Genomic DNA, 23,376 nt, shown 5'->3' with positions numbered 1-23,376 from the left:
CTGTTTTTCTTTTTTTCCTCTTTTAAATAGAACGTAGAATTTCAGTAAAACCACTCAATATGCCTGGCAAAAGAAACATCACCTTCCTTATTAGTATAAAGGTAGAATAAATTTGGGGTCTCAAGTAAATGAAACAGTTATATGAATCCCCCCCTTTTCTTTTCTGAGCTATAATTATTACTTTTCAGTCCAAATCAGTTTGTGAGAATTCCAGGATGCCAGTATATACAGTTTGGGCTGTCAGGTAATAACATACACATTAATTACATAACAATAACTGTGCGTAATATCTGGATTAATTAAGCATCAAACACTTTTTACTTACACAAATCATCCTGTCATTGAAATGGCCTGTAATATACATATAAAAGCAACTGAGACCATTTTAATCTCACCTATGTAGAATCAAATTGCATCATTTCAGGTAAAATAAATGGAGTGAATTCTCCTTCAGCAGACACTACATTCTTGCATCTGTATGATTTTCCCATTAAAAAAGTCCTAATACTGTCTACATGTTGTACAAAATTATTTCTATTAATTAAACTAGCAAGTAGAGATGTGAAAAAGAGTCCTTAACGCACCATTGTCTAATAATGCAAACTACCAAAAGCAGATTTCCAAATCACTTAACAGATATCAGGACTTTACTGCAGTAACTGATACACAACCAACAGGTGAATTAGTCTCTTAAATATTTGAGAATTTACAATTTTTCAATGATTTAGAGATGCATGTTGCTTTTTCTTTTTTTTTAAACAAACACAATATTACCCATTAAGTTATTTTTCCTATTCTAATATTTAATTGCCTGAGAAAGATTTTCTACAGTATTTCAGGTAAATTAAGACAACTTTCATCTCTTTCACTGGTTAACTATACTTTTTTTTTTTTTTTTTACTCTTACTCATCATAGCTTCTAATAACCACAATGTACAATTTAAAGTTTCTTCTCATCTACTGTTCTAATAGTTAGATCACAGCATCTAACAAGACAAATGAAGAAATCACATGGATTCCTTACCACACTGACAGGCCATAGATGAAGGAGCTCCACAACAGAAAGGACTTTGACACCAAAAATAAAAGCAGCAAAATATTTTCCAGTCATTCAAGCCAAATGATACCAACCATAGCCTATTTAGTTTTCCAGCCAATTAAGTGATGCCAAACACTTCAACTGTAACTTCAGTTCTAAAGGCTATTTATATCACCAAAGAAAGTCTCAGATGGCAGGAACAGGAAAGATCGACACAGAACAAACAAGGACCAAACATCTGTCATTAGATAAATAGAAGAAAAAGGAATATATTCCAGTGTATGTAATGGACACCGCTATTTCCAGACATGATGAAAAAGGTGCAGTTCAGGAAACCACAATATACACCAGACACCAAACTATCCTGGTAAATATTACAGATTTGTAAACTAAATCTGAAGGGAAAAAAAACTTGCTAATTTTTAAATTATAAATGCAAATTTAGTTAATTGCAAATGCAAACAAAATTCTAAAATTAAATACAAGCTAAAATTAAGACCTGCTTCTCTACTGAGAATACAAGCAAAAACTGAACAAAAACAAACTGTAGGGAAAAAAAAAATCTGCATTAGCTTATCCTTTAAATAAGCTCTATTTATACATCAATGAGTTTCTCAGAAATAGAAGTTTATTATTATAGACAGCCACACAAAATTCTAAGAATTTTGAAGTGCTTTATGAACAGCAACTGAGTAGCTACGCAATTTACCTGGTAAGGCATTTAAAAATGTTCCATTTATTTCCCAGAACAGCCAACAGGCAAGAAACAGAAATGACCCCCTCCCCTTACTTGCTATAAGACCTTAAGCATCTCCAAAGTGAACAGAGCTATACAGGATTTACAAAGATATAAATGAAAGCAGAAGTTAGCATAAATGATTTGCTTAATCATTCAGAAATAATGAGGAATCTGATTCTGACAGATCAGAAGGAGCTGTGACTCACATAGCTCAAAAATTACTACACAGCATTCAGTTACAATTGTTCACTTAATTTGGCATGGTCCATACAAAAGTTGCTTCCTAAGCACAGCTTGCTTGCTCTCTTTTAAAATAGTCAAGATTCATAAAAAAACGTTTTTTCTTCTAAACATATTGCAGATCTGTTGCAACAAGAACTTCTTCAATGAGCTCACTATAGAAACAGACAGCGTATTAACACATTTTCTCCCAAGGTGAGAAAACAGATTAAGGTTATGGCCAAAATGACAGGCCTGTGGCTTCCTTGAATACTTTAATAGAGTCAACAAATCAACAGTGGTCACCAATGACAACAGATGAAAGAAGAAAATAGATGGAAGGAAGGGAATTAGTGATGCTGCTATAATGGTGTAATCAGAAACTTGAACATAAAAATCTTTTTCACCTTCAACCTGTCTAAATATGCTCTTTTTGCCTGCTTATATAAAGATATACAGCATATCTTACCATTGGGTGACATGTGGGTTCACATTTTTACCCTGAGAGAGCACATGTGAATCAGAAGTATAACAGTTAATAGAAGATGCATTAAGGGGATTTTGCATATCAGAGAGACAAGACACATGGTAGGTACTTCAGTATTTTCTTGCATAACTGCAAGTCTTCCTCAAGCTGCAGTTACAAAGGCTGCAACGCAATGTTAATATTTTCAGTTAATTTTTGTAAAGAGGAAAGGTCAGTGATATTGACTAAGGAATACAAAGTGGACAAACGGATGTTTTGTGTTTCACACTGTGTGAAACCATTAGCACGAATACAAATCTATCTTATGCTATGATTCAAGCAGAGGTAATGACAAAGAAAACCACCACATCTGCCTTTCACTTATCATTAAAAATTGAGCTATGTGCCCCTAATCCGGTACATCAGAAATGGCAGACAACTTTCTACCACAGTTTAATGCTTTTCTTCACTGAATAAATTGCAGGATGTAAGCATTTTGAGCATCCTTCTCAAAGGAATATTTCCCTCCTCCTAGTTCTGCCTCTTGGCTTTCTAGTTCTCTTTACTGTACTATTTATTGATTCTTTACGTTATTCTGTTCATTTTTGTTCTCCTTTTTAGCTTACTACATTCACATTTAACTTTTTCTAAACACAAATAAAGACAGATAGGAACACTGCATGTGCCCACCAAGTAAGTATTTTTCTTACAAGTACTATAAAAAATAAAAAATAAAGTTTACCCTAGAATTCCTGTATGCTTCCCACACCTTCAGATAAGCCCCCCCATCAGCCACTTTATGACTGCTTTGGTAGATAAATAGATGCAATAGTTTCCACAGCTCAAGTTCCGCAGCTGTGTCAGGACTCCACTCCACATGGTTGACCAGCACTAGCGTACAAGCTGCTTGTACAATCTGGTATTGCTTCTCTCCTTACAATATATGCCACATGCAGTCTAAATGAAGTTTAAAACATCAGCTGAACGGATAATTCAGTAATAACTTCTATAAGCATTACTACACTTCTGAAGTGTAAGTATATTTCGCCAATCATAACGTTTGCTAGGAATGTTTGGGCAGATGTATTTCTTCCACCAAAATCTATAGTAGTCTTACTCCTCCCCCCATCCTCTTAGAGCCACCTACAGAGAATTCATTTTCAGTCTTTTGCTCTTCAAATTTTAATTTTCTATTTGGAATTAAAACGGAGACAACAAGGGGTATTTTGCAGATCTAAAGCTTAGCAAGAGAATGAATTAACTTAAAATAGGTAGATGTATAGATGATAGATGAATAAATGTAGATAAATGTGTTAGGGTATCCTGACATATCTATAATTGTGTGTGGACCTCTGCATAGTGCTTAACTTTAATCAGACTGGTGACATTTGTGAATCTGGTCACTCTCTCACAGTCTGGATGTGATCAAGCTGAGAAGGGGAGTACTGCCTTAAATAGCTATTACGGTTCCTTAGAAGCTTTACGTCTTTGATTTTCGCCCACTATATTCCAGCAAAGAAAATCATGCACACAAGTCTTATTTCACCTACTAGTGCCAAATAAAATCACATTTCTAAATAGAACTCTGCACCTCCAAGCAAGCCCAGACCATCCATCCCTCTGTATTTCAAGCATTGGAAGCAGCCTGTTTGCAAGCTTAAAGGAAAGAATATATGATGATAGAAGTAAGCTACATCTATGTTCTTTCCATAGTAAGATTTTTCACACATCTTTGGTTCTCAGGCTAAAGAGCATTGTACAGGAAGAAAACAAAAAGGTCTTGAGCCATTCAGTAACTTAAGTAACAGTGCGATCAGGGAATGTAGTATTTATAAAGAATGCTCATGGACACATTCCTTTTTTTCTGACCAGTCATTTTTAAAAGGAAATTATACCAATATAATTGTAGATTGAAATTCATTTTTTAAACAGTAGATAAAAATACAAACTTAGCTCTGCTACCCTATCACCAGAGCTTTCCAAACATGATAATTTATAAAGTATTTTTTTGTTCATTCATATCAGATTTCAAGGAAGCTGCACTCCAAACGATCACCGGAAGGAGTAAGAACTCTAAAATTTACCTTTCTTCACTTATTTAAGCTCATAGAAAAATAGATGGAAAAATCACCTGCATCTTTTGCAAACAGCTACTGAATTGGAAGTAGGAAGTAACAGCACACATGCAAGCAATTTGGTATTAACTGAATTTTTTTCAAAATCAAGATGCTGCCTTAAGCTGACTAGCAAACTGCACAGAAAAATGTTTTGAAATAATTCAGAATTCAGTCCTTCCTCAGTATACTGCAAATGAAGCTTCAAAATATTTAAGTTTGCCATGAGTAGGAACAAGGTAATAAGTGAATTAAACTATATATTAACCCAGAATATTTTTGGACCGCCAGAAGAAAAGACCTGGAAAGAAGCTTTTCTTTACAAGATTTATAGAGGATGCACATACATCTGTACTTGATGATACCACGCACAATCTTGTTGCAGAAACAAGAGGATCTTAACTTTCACTGATATAACAGGGCTTAATAACACCTTGTTGAATATATTTTCCTGCAGACCAGCAAACTGCTAGAATATATAAAAAAAAAAAAAAAAAACACTCCAGAAGGAATAACCTTTTCATCTTTGGTTTTATCTTCTACTTTTTTTTTCCCTGGTTTTACTCTTGTTAATAGACTACAACATATGCTTTTCCAGGAGTTCCAAATAAAAAAATCCACAACTAGATGCCTTTTGAAATTAAAACTGCTTGAATGGTAAAAAAAAAAATATATATATATATACCATTTTAAAAATACTGGAATTGACTCATCACAACATTCTGTCCAGAGATAACAAGTGGACTGACTAGTACTTCAGCTGTGAATTTATTTAAATGTAGACATACACATGCAGTATTAGGAAGGCAAAAACAGGATATGAAATAAACATAAGGCATCAACTCTAAGCTCACTGTCAAGAGTATACCAAGGCTTCTAACCACAGAGTTCAGCTGAAGGTAACTATCTGTCAAATGTAATCTGTGCAAGTGAATATACTTAAGCTGGCACTATGAATCAACCAAAATTGCTTTGGTCTTATTGACATTCAATTGCAAGAAGTTGCAGCTCATCCAGTCCAATAGACAGTTTGACAACACCAAGAGTGCTCTGGTGACAGAAAGCTTTAAATATAGATGCAACTATCATCATAATACACAGGGAACTAAACTTTATGATCCCTCATACCATCTTCAAAAACTGGTCAGTCAGTCATCAGCTGGCTGCCATAGGACCACATGGTCATTGTCAGTGGCCATAGTCAATTTCTGCAGTTAATAAATCACTGTGACATATAAGCACACACAAACTGACTGACAAAAAAAGTCCATTCATTCTTTCATCACTGTCCCATTAAAGCTCTCTGAAACCCACTTTTGTCATTAACATCTTTGTTCAGTTATAAAATAAACTCTATTTTTAAGTTTACCTTTTAAAAAAAAATAAAATGCTTGCTTTTGTTAAGGGCCTGACTTTCAGATCCTATAAATTAACTACAGCTTAAGCTATAGCATTTAAATCTGCTCAGATTCAGTTAATACAATCAATTTACTTCCTCACAGCTATTCTCTTGCAGCATTTTTTCTGATAACACATGTATATGGGAGGAGGATGCTGGAGAATAGAATGAATGCTAAGTCCCAAACTGTGGATCCAGTCATTTTACACAAGAGAAATGAATACCACCTGCAACTCTTACTCAGTTGTTTAACCTTTCTTTCCTAGAGAAGTTCATCTACTTCAGTGATAGATGCTACAGAATGTTTTTGCTTGTTTTTAAAGCAACTTGTTTTGTATAGCCCCATTGTCTACTTGAGTTGTTACATGCACCTACTTGCTCACTCCTTCCCTCATTATACTACGAACTTAAATCATCCCAGAGCTGCAAAGGAGACTGAAAGAAAAAACATCAGTTACTTCAATCTTGAAACTGTGTTTAAAGGGATGCAGAATGCAAGTACTAGGATGGGGGGTGAAAGTAGAGACTCATACATGCTCTGAACGCACAGGACAGTTGTGCTTATGCTCTGAGAAATCAAGTGTATAGAAAACCAGAGACCCAAAGAAAAAACTTCATCAGGGGACCACAGTGACTGAACTGTCATGAAACAGAAGGGCTAGAGAAGATAAAGGGACAGCAGAAGAAATGCTAAAGAAAGCGAAGGGGAAGGAAAAAGCATAGGGTCGGGAGGGGCAAGTTGTCTCTTTGCCTTTCCTTCTTTTGCCTCAGGCCCATATCGGCCTTTCCTTTTCTTGACTTAACTGGGATGAATTTTAATTGTGGCCTTTCTACGTGTTTTATATACTATGTACTCTCTACTTGTGTGGAGTGGATTTCCCATTCATCACAGGATTGCAGGCAAAAGTCTCAGGAGCATTTTGCTTCCCTTCAAAGTTAGCTTTGCTAAAAATCAATAAGTTTAGGGCTGCTTTCTCCATCTAGTGTATACTCACCCCGTGACTATTTCAAATGTCATAATTTTATGATCATTTTTGCTCCCTCCACATACAGATTTATATTTGCAATCTTTCCACTATGATAGTGATTGCATACTTTTTGTACAGATCATTCCTATAACTGAATAAAATGAGCAACCTTACAATAGAAAGTGGAAACATGCTCTCTTTTGCAGTTTTAACACAATTAATTTTAACTAATCTCTAGTAACCTGTCCTCCTCAATACTCTATAATTTTCCTTCAAATTAAAGCTCTGGCTTTCTTGGCATCTTAATAAATATTTTCATTGTTTCAGCATTTTTTTTTTTCTGATTTGCAAGTCAAGCACAACAGTCAAGAATTACAGCTACATCAAATTGCCTTTAACTTGTATGCAAACTACTGAACTTTAGGGGAAAAAGAAAGGGGGGGAAGCTCCACTGCAGATTAAGTATCATCCTTCAGCAATATTGTTACATCTCTTCCAGCTTTATATTAACTTTCTCCTCACTAGAACTCGGTATCTTGGCATTTTAAATCCCTCTTCATTTTCCTGGTTGTCTCTCTTATTCCAATAATATCTTTCTTATCCTTGAAAACATGTCACTCCAATTCAGCAGTCTTATTACATATGCTCCTAGCATTTGTATAAAAGATATTTAGCTTTTCTCTTTGCCCTCCTTTACTTTTCTTTTTCACTATCTTCTCCAATGTTAATCCCTTCTCAACGGGAAATGGTTTTCCTTCAATCCAAGTCTTTCTTTTTGTTCATAGATCCAGCAGTTCAGCTTGAACTCCCTGAAGAACAACATACAACAAAAAGTACGAAAAAGGGGAAGAAAATGATGGGACCCTGGGCTGCTCCTGAATCAACTAACTTTCTGTTCAAGAATAAGCCATGTATTAATACCAACTTGACCCCAAACAGTGAAATCAGAAGTTAACTGGAAAGCAGAGTGGCCCAGTTTACAGACTCAGACAAACTATAGATATTTCATAAATAAAGCCTTGAAATTGGAAAAATGTAAGTAACAGCAAGCAGAAAGATATCAAATAAGAATCATGTATGTCATTTATTTTTTGGACAAGGGTAATTTTAGTACTGTTACAAACTGAGTGATACAACCCCCAGTGTCAGTTACCTGATAAACAAGGCCAAAGACAGATCAATGTGAAAAGAGATTTTGCAATGGTCTGCATTTTTAAAGAACTAGTATTTAAATAAGTAAATATTGTTTCAAAATGTTGAATTGGAGAGTACTGATCCTTCTGCCACAAAGTACGCATTCCAATTGTGGAATGGCAGTCTTCATTTACCCTTTTGTGGGCGAGTATATCACCGGTATTGTTGTAGTACTAAACTTTAAAATAGCTAACTACAGATCTGCTCCTTTCTATCACAGCCAGCACTTTACCACTGAAAAATTTTCCTTATTTTGTGTCAACCTTCTTAGCTCTTATTTCAATCTATTAATGATGCCTTAATATGGAATAAACATATCTTGGCAGAGGAGTGGGGAGAACTTAGAGTCAAGATTTCAAATACAGACTTCATAGAAAACTAAAGTAATTCACAAATAAGCTTCGCTCTAAATACTGTTGTCACTACTATTTTTACACATAAAGGTGTAAAAAGAGACTCCAGCATTGCAAATGAGTTCCAAACAATAAAGTATAATAAAAGGATCCTAGTCACCAGATCTGAAAATACACAGAATTGCTTTCTTGCTCAATAATGACTATTTTCCTCAAGTCATAGAACAAGTTCGTGCTCCAAGGATCACTATAGTAATATGAGTAGAGACATATTAAGGATTTGACAAGCTTCTTTCTAGCAGCTAAAACAGTTACATAAAATAGACTGGCCAAAATTAATTGAAACAAAATGTCTGGCTTTACATTTTAGATCATCTCATAACAGTGCACATTTTTCTGTGCCCCCTCCATTAAACATACAGTACAAACAGATTCTGAATTTTCCTGAACTACTTGTAATCATGTAAATTAGGGATGAGATGTAGATGTCAAATGAAATGTCCCTTCTGAATAAAGTCTCTGTGCTGCAATACTGAAAGAATAAGCAGGGACCTGCACAAATGAACAGAATAGTTACTAACGTGTGATTATTAACCCCATATCGCACCATCAGCTGCCAGTTAAATTCTGGTCTTTTTAGTTGCCTACACGTGGAGAATTCTGAACCACCTTGAACTGTTCCATACTCACACTGGTAAGCCACTCCCAGATGCGATGCAAGAATGCACTGGTTTTACAGCACTTGAACAACTATGCTGGGATGGACAGTTGAAATCCCTCTCTCTGCCTCTGTAACTATTTACATAATAAGAAAATAAGTACCCTTCTCTCTGAACACCTCATCACGGAAGTTCAATGTATCCAGTTAGAGGAAACATACAATTTCTACAAATAAGGTCCTATTTTCTCCCTTCAGGATTAGATTTGCCTTTATGATCTAGTATCCACAAAATCTAGTATCCACAAAATTGTCTGATTCCATTTGGATCCCTCCCAAACTTACTTCATTCCCATTCCTTCTATGTCCTGCTGTCTTCCTTACACTGTACTGTAACTCTCCAGCACTTTTTGATAACAGTTCGCCTCTAGTTTTGTGTTTGGTTTTTTTTTTTTTTTTTTTTTTTTTTTTTTTTTGTAAGTTAGCTGCTTTTCTTCTAGGTTACTAAGCATTTCATGAAAGCTTTGCAGCAGAGTTCTAAATTAGTAGACAAAACCTGATTTCAGAAGACTATGATGTGGTAGTCTATCCTTGAAAAAAAGCTAAAGGAAGAAGTCTGTGCAGCAGCTCCCTCAACCACATTTTACTGCAGATGAGCCAGGAGAGAACCAGGGAAGGCTCCTCAGAAAGTTCTCAGTGGTTTCTTGTGTACCTTAACATACAGGCCTCAAGTTTTAGCACAGAAGGTTCAGAGAGATTACTGATAAACAGTAGATGAAGCTGTCAATAAGCACAATTTAAAGAGAAAGTCCTTCAAATACAATAAAGCACTCTTGAAATTCCAGCAAAAGAGCCTATAAAGACTCGGTAAACTGGATTGCTGCTATGAGTGATCAAAAAGCAGCAGATATAGGAAAACCTACATGATTTTCAATAAGCGGAAGAGACAAAAGAACAATGCAGAAGTTCAAATTACAGACAGTATGTGACCAAGTCTTGGAGCAATTGTTCTCACTGTCCAGTGAGTCAAGTCAATATATGACTAATTGTCAGTTCCCTACTCATCTCCTGCACACATGAACTACTTGCTGGAGGATCTTCTGTCTTCATGAAGAATGGTCTGTACTAAGTTATGATATTCCAGGATAAAAATATCAAGCTTAGTCTGCACAGAAAAGTATTGAGCACAAACAGCAGTCCCCTTTCTGTGTATAGCAGCAAGCCTCCAGTTATTAACAGAAGGCAAACCTGCATAAACTCTTCATTTACACAAGATTTCCAATGTGGATGCACCTTGTGTTATCTCCATCTTTCATATTTAGTCATACCAAGTAGACATCACTAACTCCAGTCTCTCGGTTGACTTGCTGTACAACTAAAGTGCACAAATGTGCAATCAGAAGAGTGGTCATTAGACTGAAGTAGTATATAAAGTTGGGAACCCACTTGAACGCATACTGCCTAAGGAGATTAACTGACAATTGAGAGTACTTATGTCAAACTATTTATTTGTTTCTCTCAGTACATCAGCTTTCTAGCAGTGTGGAAACAATTGTGTCAAAGGATCATTGTTTGATTTATAGAACGCTGAGAGAAATAGATCTGTGCTCACAATTTTTAACTCTTGCTGCACAATTTCTACTATTTTTAATATTGAATTGAGCACTTGAACATATTTTATTATATTCCTCACCTTTCAACACATTCCACTCTAAGCAGCTGACAAATTATTTCCTTTTGGATTCACACACTGCTACTAAAATTTCTTTTGCCGAAAATGCCAAAAATATAAAGACTGTAGGATGGGTAAAAAAAAAAAAAAAACTTAGGAATTATTTGCATTCTTTAGTCTAACAGTGCTCCTGTTATTAAAATTACAATTTAATTGCCTGCCACACTTTTATTTTTTTGTATAAAGAAACAAAGAAATTGAAAGCTGATGGATTTTAAATTTTACATCTCTAGCTCTCAAAAAAAAAAAAAAAAAAAATCAGGCAAAGCTTCTGCAAATCAGTCAAAACCCCAGCACTGGTCACACAAATATTTGATTCCATTCCTACCATGTTATATACATTCAGTGCAGGCTTCAGTCAGTTCTATTTTTGCAATCAAAAAATATTTGCAAATTCTAGATGAGTAGTTAGAACAGCAATGATAAAACATTTATTTTTGCCTTTCTCCAAAATTAAAATCCAAGCATTGATGAAGCTCCTGGTCTTGTGTTCCCAGGCAGATTTTAGACTGCAATTCTAACCCTCCAGATATGTAGGAATTTCATGGAATTCATATTCAGGCAAGAAAGGATGCACATGTTTTATGAGATAAATGGAGAGAAAAAGGAATCCCAAATGGATCTGGGAAATGTCTTCTTCCTAAGGAGCTGAAGTTAAGACAAATTTCACTCAAATTAACAAAAACAGTTTATATCCTAACAACTGTGGCCCAGGAGAAGAGACAACCACCACAACAGGACTTCTGGAGTACAAGCAACTTGTTGTGCTGCCAAGAGACCCCAAAGGCTGCAAGTTCAGCAGTACAATCTTAATAAGCTGCACTCACAGCAGATTAAGTGACAAACCAGTTTCCAAGAGAGCCATGCTTATTGTTTCAATAAACAGATAGCCAAATACATTACAGAGACTGTAATAGTTTTTATTTCTCTAGTCTGTGGGGAACACGGTACAAAATATGATTAGAAATACTTTCAGCGCACAACTGCAACTGCATCAAAAGCCATAATATGCAAATTCTCACTTCCCTTTCTGGGAGAGACAAACTATTCCAAATGGATACTAAGTAGGAAAACAAAGTGATTTCTTAAGTTGAAATGCCTCCCAGCTTTCCTACATTCTTACTAAATTCAGGGAATATACCATTAAAAACACCTTATATTTAGAAATATACACACAGAGCATGCATAGAGAAAATGTTTTCCTGCTTTTAAGTCTTAGGCTACCTGCTTTTAATGCAATTTTTAAGATGTACTCAAGAACTTGTGTAGAAAATAGAAGTATTTCACAAATTGGAAAGGACAAGTTTTCTCTCAATACTCAAAGAGTTATGATGTAAAGCGGTCTCATTAAATTGTAAGTTCTTTAACCTTTTCTTGAAAGAACTGGAAGATTTAAAGATTTATAAAGAAATTTTGCCTAAACTAGGAAATGACTCATATTTGACATGTATTGAAATGATAATGCTGATTTCAATAGGCACTCTAAGAGCATTTTACTCCCAGGAGAGTAATTCAGTCATGGTTACCTTTCCACATATAGAATTTAAACTTACTTTCTAAAGCTTTTAATGTGCTAGTCTGCCAAAACACGGCAGTTACACAGATATGATCAGGCAAAATAAAAGCTAGTAAAAAGATTATTTTTATAATTGCAGACACTACGTATAAAACAAATACATCAATCTGACATGTTCTCAAAGAATCTGTTGTTTCAGCAGCTTTGGATTTATCTGAAAATTCATGTTTGAATTTCGCCCTTCTTAACTAGTTAAATAAATTCTGAATTATCAAAAGGAAAGTGAAACTTTAAGAAAAAATACATAGTGAAGCTGCTGTTACTAAGTGGCACATATCTGATACTGGCATCGCTATGCAGAGATGAGGTACACAGCTGGCCTTAATCATGCATTCCTATGCTTTCAAATTTTAGATTTCTTTGAAAGATCTTAAGTTTCCCTGAGGCTTCACTTCAGTGCATATTAGACTCATTTAATACCTTATATTTTCTATGTATTCTTTATTCCACTGTGCATCCACAATCAAGGTGTTTTCTTGTTGTTTGTTTGTTTTGCTAATATGGCCCTATAATGACACAGTGGTAAATATCATTAAGACAGAATCAAACACAGGACTCTAAAACACTCAGAAGTCTCAAGGACTTGATCCTCACCTACTGAAATCAGCTAGAATAGTAACAGTACTTTCAAGGAAACAGAGTTCACAGTTTAAATACCTGTTATATATTGCAGAGGTCCTAAAACAAGCTCCTTTACAAACTATAAGTAATGAAAGATAAAGGAAGACATCTTTAAATGCAAACAAGTCCCATTAATTGGAGAGCATGAGAAGTGGTCAAAATTCCCTTTTGTAGCAAATCCACTTCAACTTACCTCAGCAGAACTATTCAAGGATGACTTTTCTCAAATGTTTATGGAGTTTAAAGAGCAAACAAACGGATCACCAACAGCTCTGTCAGCAACATACCACATATAAAGAAGACTGCATAAACTATTAAAAAGAATGACGTTATTGTTAGACTGATGCCATCTAGTCTCAAGTACCCTTTTTCCACAGTCTATTTCAAGACTGTTAGTGACTCATGCTCAGCACACTTCTGGCAGTGGTTGCTATCGTAATATTGCATGAAAAGGAAAAAAATCCCTAGTCCACCTTCACAAATTGGTGATACAAATTCCCATCTTTTCCCATTGGATGCACTGTATCACATTGCCCTTGTTAGGACAGTTACCATACTTAAAAAAAAAAAATAACTTTACCCCTGGTATTCTGATCAGAAGACTGTTTCAGGAATAGTGTTGCAATAGAACAAATTTCATTTTCAAACTAAATAGCTCCTTTTTTTCCCTGTGTGGTGATCATTCTCCAACAGATTTGGAGAAGAAAACTGCAAGACCTCTTATTCTTCACTGCAGTCAAATCCCAAAAGAAGGTTCTTGAAATCATTTTCTGTAAGGCGAACACAGCACCTGTCACTGTCATCATACATCTAGTACCTCTGCTCTGAATTATATTCTCTAAATATGAACATCTGAAGCTATACAGAAAATTTCGCACAAAACTTCAGACAGGAACAGCAGCAACAATGCTTCTCTATCACAACTTGAGAAATCTCTCCAGATGCATTTCCCTGCAAGTCTGTCATAACTGCCACATGGGGCAATTACTTCAGCCATTTCTGATATTTGACTACTTTGCAATAGCTTTTGTGATTAGTTTTAAAGTTAATACCATTAATTTTACAGCAACAAATTTTCCTTTATGCCTGTTACCCTGGTAACCTTTTCAATCATTCAGTTTTTCCTGTTCGTCTTTCTGATTACGCCTGTCCATTTGATGTTACCAGATAGTATCAGTACACTCCTAATATTTCTGCCAAGATCATTAATGAAAACATAATACTAGACTCAACCAAAGACTGATTTTCAAAGAATTGTACTTTTTCCTATAGATTACACATTCCTTTGTGCAGTATCTATTGCTACCCCTCCCCATGAGCATTTTCTTTGACTCTTACAACTTCTCATGGGGTGTCACATCAATACTAATACTGAACTCCAGATAAAGGAAATCTGACAGATTTACTTTGCTTGAAAATCAGTTTTCTCATCAAAAAAAAAAAAAGCTAAGAGGTTAGACAGTGATGAGCTATCTTTAGTAAATCCATGTTTCATTTTATCCCATTTTCCATTTACCTCCACATCTTTATCTATTCTTTCAGAATCTTCTCTAAATCCTCATATGCCACTGTGTCAAGGCAAATAGGTCTGTGTTGCCAACATCCTTTCTTTTCTTCCTCTTTGTACTGGCTCTGGCTGGGATGAAGTTGACTTTTTTCATTGCAGCTTGTGCTGTACTGTATTTTGGATTTGTGGCTAGAAGAGTGCTGACCCACACTAGCATTTTAGCTATTGCTAAATAGTGCTTCAACAGTTCCAAGCCCTTGCTTTTCCCACTACATTCTACCCATCCCACTCCTGCAAGTAAGCTATGCTTGGACAAGTAGTTTGGAGGGGACACAGCTGACCTAAGCAGACCAAACAGCTACTCCACACAATAAAACATCACACTTAACAATAAAATGGAATAGAACAAGGATTTCGGGTAGTTGGAGGTTTGTCTTCTATGGTGGCAGTTGCTCAGACACCGGCTGGGCAACAATCTGCTTGTGGGAGAGGCTGAGCAATTGTCTTCGCATCACTTGTTTGGTTTGGGACCTTAGTGAAATAATCCTTAACCTCAAGCACATCTTTACCCTCTTGCCTACTTATGTCTAAGATCTTAATAAACTGTTTACCACTTAACTGTCATTGCAAAATCTAATTCAGCTTGACTTCTTTACAGTTTTATTTCTACTCCTACATACTTTTCTCTGCAAATTTCCTCCCCCATTCCCTTGTGCCTGTAGACTGTCACCTCTAATTGCAAAGGTGCTTATTCACTCACCTAAGCCAGAGTACTGTACCTCAATTTTTTCTCATCTTAAGAGTAAAGAATCCTCTTAACAGCATTTGTTTTGAAGAACACTCAGGACTTTTTCCATTTGATGTCTCGGTTTCTCTGTCTTGTTTCACTGAAATTATCCTGTTAGCCTGTTCTTTTTGAAACCAAAAGACCATTCCTTTTTATCCTACCTCAATAAATATTATTTTTGAGACCAACATCTCTACTAATGCCCTCATCGCATAACGAAGCTGGTAGATCCTCTAGTTGGCGAAGAAACCTTTGTACATGAAAACAAATATTTAGGTCCTCTTCTTAGAGGAATTTTAACTTCCCAGCTATAAACTAGAGCATAAGTCTCTTCAACAACACAGTTCTCAATAGTAGTTATCTAATGAATGACACATCTGAATCCAAACCTGAGAAATTAAAATCCTATATTACTCCAGCAGAATTCATTTACTAGTTTTCTTCTCTACTAGATTTTATTACGAAGAAACTCTTTTCAATCTGATTTTCCTTTCTTCTTTATTATTTAATTACTATCTGATGTCATTTCACCATTTACCTTTCATTATGATCATTCCTCAATAGCTCATACACTTCTATGGCTGATTTCCAGGCATACCTGCCACCCTATCACATTTCTGCTCTTATGGTCAGTTTCATATCTGCCACCAGTACTTCAAGCTCCTCTCTCCTAGCATTTACATACATATAATCTTCATTTTTCCAGCTCACCATGTTAACTTCAGTGTCTTCAGGTTCTCAGCTCTGCTTGGCTTTGGAGAGGTTTGGCCTGAATCACTTTCATACAAGTACACCTGTGGTTCAGAGACAACCATGGATCTTAACTCCTCAGCTGAGGACCTCTCTCATAAACAATTACATCACACCACACTCTCTTTGCAAACCACAACCGAAACAAAAACAACACGAATTCACCAGTCTGCCATGAACACTGTTACTGAGACCAAATGTCAGTTTCCCTTAGCTCTTATTCCAGTCAAAGATAGACAGCAACCAAACCAAACAGTCTCCCCTGCCTACCAGTCAAGCACATATTATGGTCTTGAATGGTTTTGAATAATACTTGAATAATACTTTGAAGAATACAATATTCTGTAGAAAGAGCTTCATCAGGCTCATAGCCAGTAGAACTTACAAGCCACCTATTTTGACCTGCAGTTACGAGCTACCTTCTCAACAAAGACACGTTCTCTCTGAACTAAGAGAAAAAGCTACTCTTCATTGTTTTCCTTATAGTCTCGGAGATTATAAGGAGTAAATATGTTTCCTCTATTAGTGAAGCCATATATATTCAAATCCAGGCATATTGGATTTGCAGCATTTAATGTTTCCAATTTGAATTTTGGGGAAATGAATCTCTGACACAGTTAAGACGCTTTCATAATAAACAGATATCACCACAAATACCTTCAGTTACCAATAGTATCTGAACTGTATTATCTAAAAATTTTAAGTGCATAAAGAAGTCTGAACAAGGTTATTCTAGTTATGGTTCATACACAGAGGATGTATTTTATGTAACATCCTGTTTACAATAGATACATCCCATTTCATCTCTCTTCCCCTCAAACCCACAGGTTTTTAGGTGTTCTACAACTCCAGATAGAGAGACAGAGATAGAGGAAAACTATTTAGTTTTGTTTTTTTGTTACACCTTTCTTCATAAATACAAGTTTAATCACATACATGATATACATTCCACATTTTCAACCTGTCTTATCAGAAATAGTATCTGATTGCCTAAAAACATTCACAAACATTTTTCTTTTCAGCCAAAAAAAGACATCAAGCAAGGAGTCAACTCTGAATAGATATTTTTTTACATCAAGATGCATCATCCAGCTCTGGTAAGATCTCCCATAAAAAAAATGTTGCCAGACAATGTTCTGACACATGCCAAATTCAGATAAGCACTGGAAAAGTTGCTAAATCTATTCCTCATTTAGCCTGTGCTTCACATCACAGCCACATACATGACATCTCTAGTAGAAGAGCAATTTCCTTTTTGTTTCTGTAGGAGACTATATAGCAACTCCACTGATGACACCACACCTACCACAGCACATCTGGAGGAAAACCCCCAAGTTTCCTATTTCACTGACATTAGTCCCAGCGCTCTTCTCCACTCAAAAATCCAGGCTACGTCTACAAAAGTGTCACAGAACTCAGCGCGCTAATCCTTTGCGGGAGTTATTTCTGCCTCAACAAGAAGAGAAAGTCCACGCTGTAAAACAGCAGTAGTAACTCGCCTATGGCTGCACTCTGCCACAGCTCCCCCTGCTGCCTTCACCTACATTATCTCACGAACAGAGCACGCAAGGACCCACTGCGTGCTGCAGTGCCCATGCCCACAGCCAGATCATCGCCTACGGAGAAGAGTGATCAGTCAGGAGTCACGCTTGCACAAAGACTGGATGATCTGTACTTTTACGTGCGACTCCAAGCTTTCCCCCTTGTCTTTAAAGGGATTTCCTAATCTCTATAAAACCACACTGTGCGTTATTCTCAGAAGGGTTTTTCATCTGCTGAAGACAAGGCTGAGATCTGCAAATGTGTGGGAACCACCTTATCATCAAATGCTATTACAGTCTGAAGGTGTAAGCACTTCCATATGAATGTTGCATTTGCTCAGAATCACACGATGGTTTGGGTTGGAAGGGATCTTCTTAAAGCCCACCCAGCCCCAACCCCCAGGGGTGGGCAGGGCTGCCCCAACCAGCTCCAGCCGCCCAGGACCCCATCCAACCTGACCTTGAGCATGCAGCAGTTTGGGCAGTTGTACCACTGCCTTCCCAGTGAAGATTCTATTCCTCATATCTCATTTAAATCTACTCTTTTAGTTTATTATCCTATTGTCTTATTACTACACTCCTTGTATTTCTGTACAGTTCTTCTTATAATGTCCTTCTCCATTTATTTCTGTATTTATAGAAAAAATGTTTTGGACAGCTGCTAAAAGTTTAAAGGACTTTAAACCTTTAACCGTAGTTTAACAGCCACACCTAGGGCTAAACGGATCACGCTGCAGCCACTATCATCTTTAACACCAAGATGAACAGCACAACAAATCACAGAATGTAAAGCTCAACCCTGAGCTCAGAAACATAGAAAAATTATTAGGCCCTGTAGGCCCTGTGAGGGTCTAAAAACCACATATCTTTATTCCTCCTGTGCACTGAACAGCAGTCCAAAGAAACAAATGACTAAATGCTAAGGAGCACTTGAGGGCTCTTTGTAATGCAATTTAAAATAGTGTGTACATTTAAATCCAGACCTTTCATTCTCTCCTTTACTATGCCAGGCTTTAACAGTTTCTAAGACTAGTACAAAATGAGGCTGACAGCAACAGCAGTAATATAGCACCCTTGGAGCATTCGAAGTGTAAAGTTCATTAGTTCTACCTTAAGGTCACTCTTTTAATCCAACAGCAAAAATCTTATTCACACTACCACACTGTTATCCCAGAAAAAAGAAAACTGAAAAAAAAAAAAAAAAAAAAAAATCAAGACATCAGCTTAGATACTTCTTAAGAGTGACAATATCAGCACTGAAAATCCAAATCACAGTCAATACCTTTTAGCAAGTTTCAGGAAAGCAGGAAAACTCTTCTTGATTGCGCTGTAAACCAAATGAAGTTTAGCAGACCAGATAAAGGAAATGAAGGAAGGAGAAGATTAACGTTTCAATACCTGATAATTTTGTTTTGTAATTATTAGTTGAACTTGGCTTACAAACAAGAATTTACTAGAATGTCTGTAGGGAATTACTAGGCACACAAATAACTGAATGCATTTTAATTTCTTCTGCATTTGTTTGCTGATTTTTTTAATTTAATTTTTTTTTAACTCAATTTTGCTTTATCCTCAGTAGATATGTAGAAAATGCTATGTCAACAAAAAACTATTAGAACACAAGGATTGTGTTTTAACAACTCTGAAATATATTTTTAAAGTAAGAGGCAATAGCTTTCTAACAAGCTTGATTGAGCTTGAAGAAACCCTTATACATGTTCACTTATATGCACTGTGAGAAGTTCTAAGAATTAAATGGGACACTTCTCTCAGTATGTTTGTACGTATACATAAGGATGAGACTGTCTTTTTTAGGGAGTATCTCAGACTCGTGATTTTTGCAAGATAAAAATAAGTAGTTTTTCTTCACTGCAAATACTCTTGCTTTTAAGGGCAAGTATTTTCAGTCTTATTTGCTCAGCACATGTGTACAGCTTTTCCTTCCAGTGTGAAATTAGCAATCACCTCGATATGCTCTCAAAAATTAATATCTTTACCTACATGACTCAAGAGTTATCCGTTACATTCCCCAGTTTATCCCTTCTAGTGAAGATATTTATACAGTTATGCCATTCTCACACAAATGTTGTAATTCAACAAATATTAAGGAGGTTTTCTTCTTTTACTCACCTGCACACTAAGATGAATCCATTTCTTCACAAGAATTCTCCCCAGTGTCATTACTTTTATTGGTGGCTGCAAACCATTTACTGTGCGATAATAAAACATGGTCTCTTTCTCAGATATTGTGAGTTTGAACACAGTCTGCCCATCAATAGCCTTTTCTATCACACACCTTTGGAAATAACCAAGAAAAACAACGTAAGGTCAGAAGCACACATATATACACATTCTTGCCAAGGTGCTATCCTGTAAAGTGATGCTAACCAGAATGCATTAAAATAAACGTTAAAATACAGATCTTGAGAAGATGCTCACTGACAGTGAAAGTCACAGGATTACTAAGTATAAGAACTACCAAACAGACTTTACATCTTAGTCTGCAACATACATATTTTTAATTTGTAGTGCATTCAAGCCCCTAATCTTAGGATCATTAAAGTTGGATAAGATCACTGATGTCATCTAGTGCAGCTATCAACCCACCATCCCCATGCCCACTAAACCGCATCTGCCCTATTCTTGAAAGCCTGCAAGGATGGAGACTCCACCACTTCCCTGGGCAGCCCATTCCAATAAAACCAAAGCCAAGTCAGGTGGCTACCTTGCCACTTGTTAGGTGTTTTTTTTTCCATGGAGACTTCACATCAATATCAAACTCTACACTCACATATAAGGACAAGAATATACTACCTGTACTAACCCATGTTACATTTCTAAGTGTTCAAATAGTTTTGACAAATGAACAGCCACCATGGTGAGGGCCCTGAGAAAGCATAGGTGATATATGCTTTGAATCAGCTACGTATTTTATTTATTAATCTAATCATTACTGCAACAAAATCTATTCCATTTCATCTGCTTGAGAAACCCAGTCCCCCATTTGCCCATGAAAAACCAAATACTTAGTCTGGTGCAACTGCTATAACAAGTATGCTAACTCATAAGAGAATCAGAAAACCAACTTCCCCATTAATAAATCTTCACCTTTCTACGGTACTCACTGCTATGCATTACATAAATAGCATCAAAATGCTGTTCTCCGATAGCACCAATATTTGTTGATTTACATTTAAAACCGAGGGAAAGATTAACTAACTGTTACCATTTTAGTCTCCTGGAATGTTGTCAGAATAACTTGACAAATGCAGATATTTATTTAGCAAACCTTACTGAAAATCATGTGTCTTAATATATTGTTGATTGATCTTTTCAACATTTTGTTTGCCTGTAAACACGCTAGTTTTGCTAGATAATAAATGTGAGGAAAGGCTCAGCTAAGTAGCAAAATATTTAGGAACTGGATTTAGCCAGTTCCTGGATAAACAATAATTGGATAATCCCGTTTTTTGTTTAATTTAGTTATCTAAAACAAACATTCCTGCATTGTTTTTATCCCCAAAGGGGATAAAACTTTAAGAAGGCAAGTGACCTTGATGTACATCACTTTGAAAACTGAAAAGAACAAATGCGGATTATGACTCACTACTAAAAAAAAAAATCAAAATCAAAAGGTAGAAAACAGAGGAGGAAGGAAAAAAAACAGCAGTAATATAGGTGATATAGGCATAAGTGTAAGTTCTGAATGGGAGCACTATTTTCCATTCCAGTTAACGATTTCAGAGAGAAACCACTGTTCTTTATGAAGTTCCCAACTTCTGTTAACCTACAATCTCCTAGAGCCAATTCCTGGCATTCTTGATGGTGGGGTTGAAGGAAGAACAAAGCCACAGGGATCAATAAAGTAAAATTGGGTAGAAACTAATCTAGAGGCACTGCTGATCCTCTCACATTAACTACAGTACCTGGCGACATCTGCACAGGCTCAAAATCAGACATACTGTATTTCAAGGTGACATCCCACTTCTGTCTAAGTGCTTATGCAAAATACAGGAATTAACATAAGGCAATTGGATACAACTGTAGTCTTTTTTTTATTAGAAAAAAAAGTAGCAACATACCTACTGCCCACTTCACAATCAGGCCATTTCACTGCATCATTTTTGTGCATAGAAGGTTCTGGCTCGTTTTTCTTCAACCTTCATTATTTTCTGGCCATCTAAATTCCAGTTAGCCCAACTCAAGCTAAATTGAAACAAGCTGTCTGTAATGATTATTCATATATGCTAAGCTTTTACTCAGTCTTATCCTACTCTATTTCCAAGGGTTATCACCATATACTGTTTCCCAGACTATGCTATGTCCTATGCACAGGTTTTCTGAAAACCTTTAGATTAACTGATGAGCACATGCAGCATGAGAGGAAGCATAAGAAAAGAACACAAGTCAGACAGAAGAGGTTAGCTCACTTACTGCACATACTGCCTAAAGGGAAATAAATTTAAAGATTGGAGTTACAAACATCAGTGTTTTCTCACTGTTCTCTTGCATTTAAGATCTCCAATATGAGGGGACTTAAAAGCATACCTACAAAGATCTACACACATTATAACGCATCCAAATAACGTGGGCCTACTGTACTTCATGCAAGAGTACTTTTTAAGTAAATGAAATAGCTTGTTAACATTTAAATTATTCTATAAGTAAAATGAATTATGATCCATCTAAGGGCCTGGTGGCAGCACAAAGACTTAAATTAAACCCAGTTCAGTGGAGTCCTCCAGTATAACAATGGGATTTAAAAATCTCACAAATAATATTTAGTGAAGACATCTCCACATCAGAAACTGCAAAATGGAGGACAACTGGCAAGTCAAACTTCTACCAGCCTGAAGGAATCACTATACCAATAAAACAAAAGGAAGACATCTTAGCTTGCAGTTAAATCATTTATCTTCTCTAGGATGCCTTCCAAGTCAAGCTTCTGGGGCTATACATGTGCAATTACTGTTCCTCCAAATCTTCCCCAGGACTGGAGTTCTGCATTCCTTTAGTGAGGAAGATGAACTTTTTTTGGTAGACAGTAAAAAAAAGTAGTCTGGACAGCAGCATATCATCCTCTCTGCTGGAATAAATGTTGCCCAACTTCAGTTTTCAATACTAGGCTCCACCATTGTCATTTCTACCTTGAATATTAGCAAACTCACAAGGCAGAGGAATGAAGCAAACCTCTCCAAAAACTGAATAAAAACATATAGATTTTAAAGCCATCTATAAAGTCCACTGAACAGAAACATGTACATCCCATGCCATTAACACAGCAGCAGTAGGAAAGTAATATTTTATACAAGCCCATGGATAATCAGACATACAGGGAGTCTGGTTTCTGTATAGCACTTCATCATTTGAAACTAAGCACACACACTTCACTATTTCAGGCTCTATGGAAGAACAGCCTATCCCACTGACAAAGAGTTCAACAGATTTCACTCAACACGCTGCCACAAGAGCTTGCTTAGAAATTAGTTGGACATTTCTACTTCAAGTTAAGCATATGCTCTGCTGGATGAGAACCTGATATGCCTGCATGCATGCGGACAACATTACAACTTAAGACAACCCCAGGAAGGGGCTCTCTCATGTTTGAGATTCAAACATTTAGAAAATACTGTCTGCAAAAGACACTAGGCCAAAGCTCCAGAGACAGCTTCACATATACCTTCATCCTAGCTGCTTTACCTTAAGCTTGAAC

At 36.3% G+C, this 23,376-nt stretch overlaps 1 protein-coding gene across 1 annotated transcript in view; it reads right to left on the bottom strand.

Moving 5' to 3' along the window:
• The window catches only part of USH2A (usherin), a gene marked incomplete at both ends in the record, with an annotated part of 372,871 nt that overhangs the window by 347,931 nt on the left and 1,564 nt on the right, over nt 1–23,376 (bottom strand). Inside the window, one exon of the mRNA XM_079550589.1 lies at nt 19,794–19,959. Coding sequence (XP_079406715.1) covers nt 19,794–19,959 — 166 coding nt within the window. The remainder of the gene's footprint in view (nt 1–19,793; nt 19,960–23,376) is intronic.

The sequence above is a fragment of the Tetrao urogallus genome, assembly GCF_951394365.1.
Source record: "Tetrao urogallus genome assembly, chromosome: 2".
NCBI classification, from domain to species: domain Eukaryota; kingdom Metazoa; phylum Chordata; class Aves; order Galliformes; family Phasianidae; genus Tetrao; species Tetrao urogallus.
This window is presented reverse-complemented; position numbering and strand designations above follow the sequence as displayed.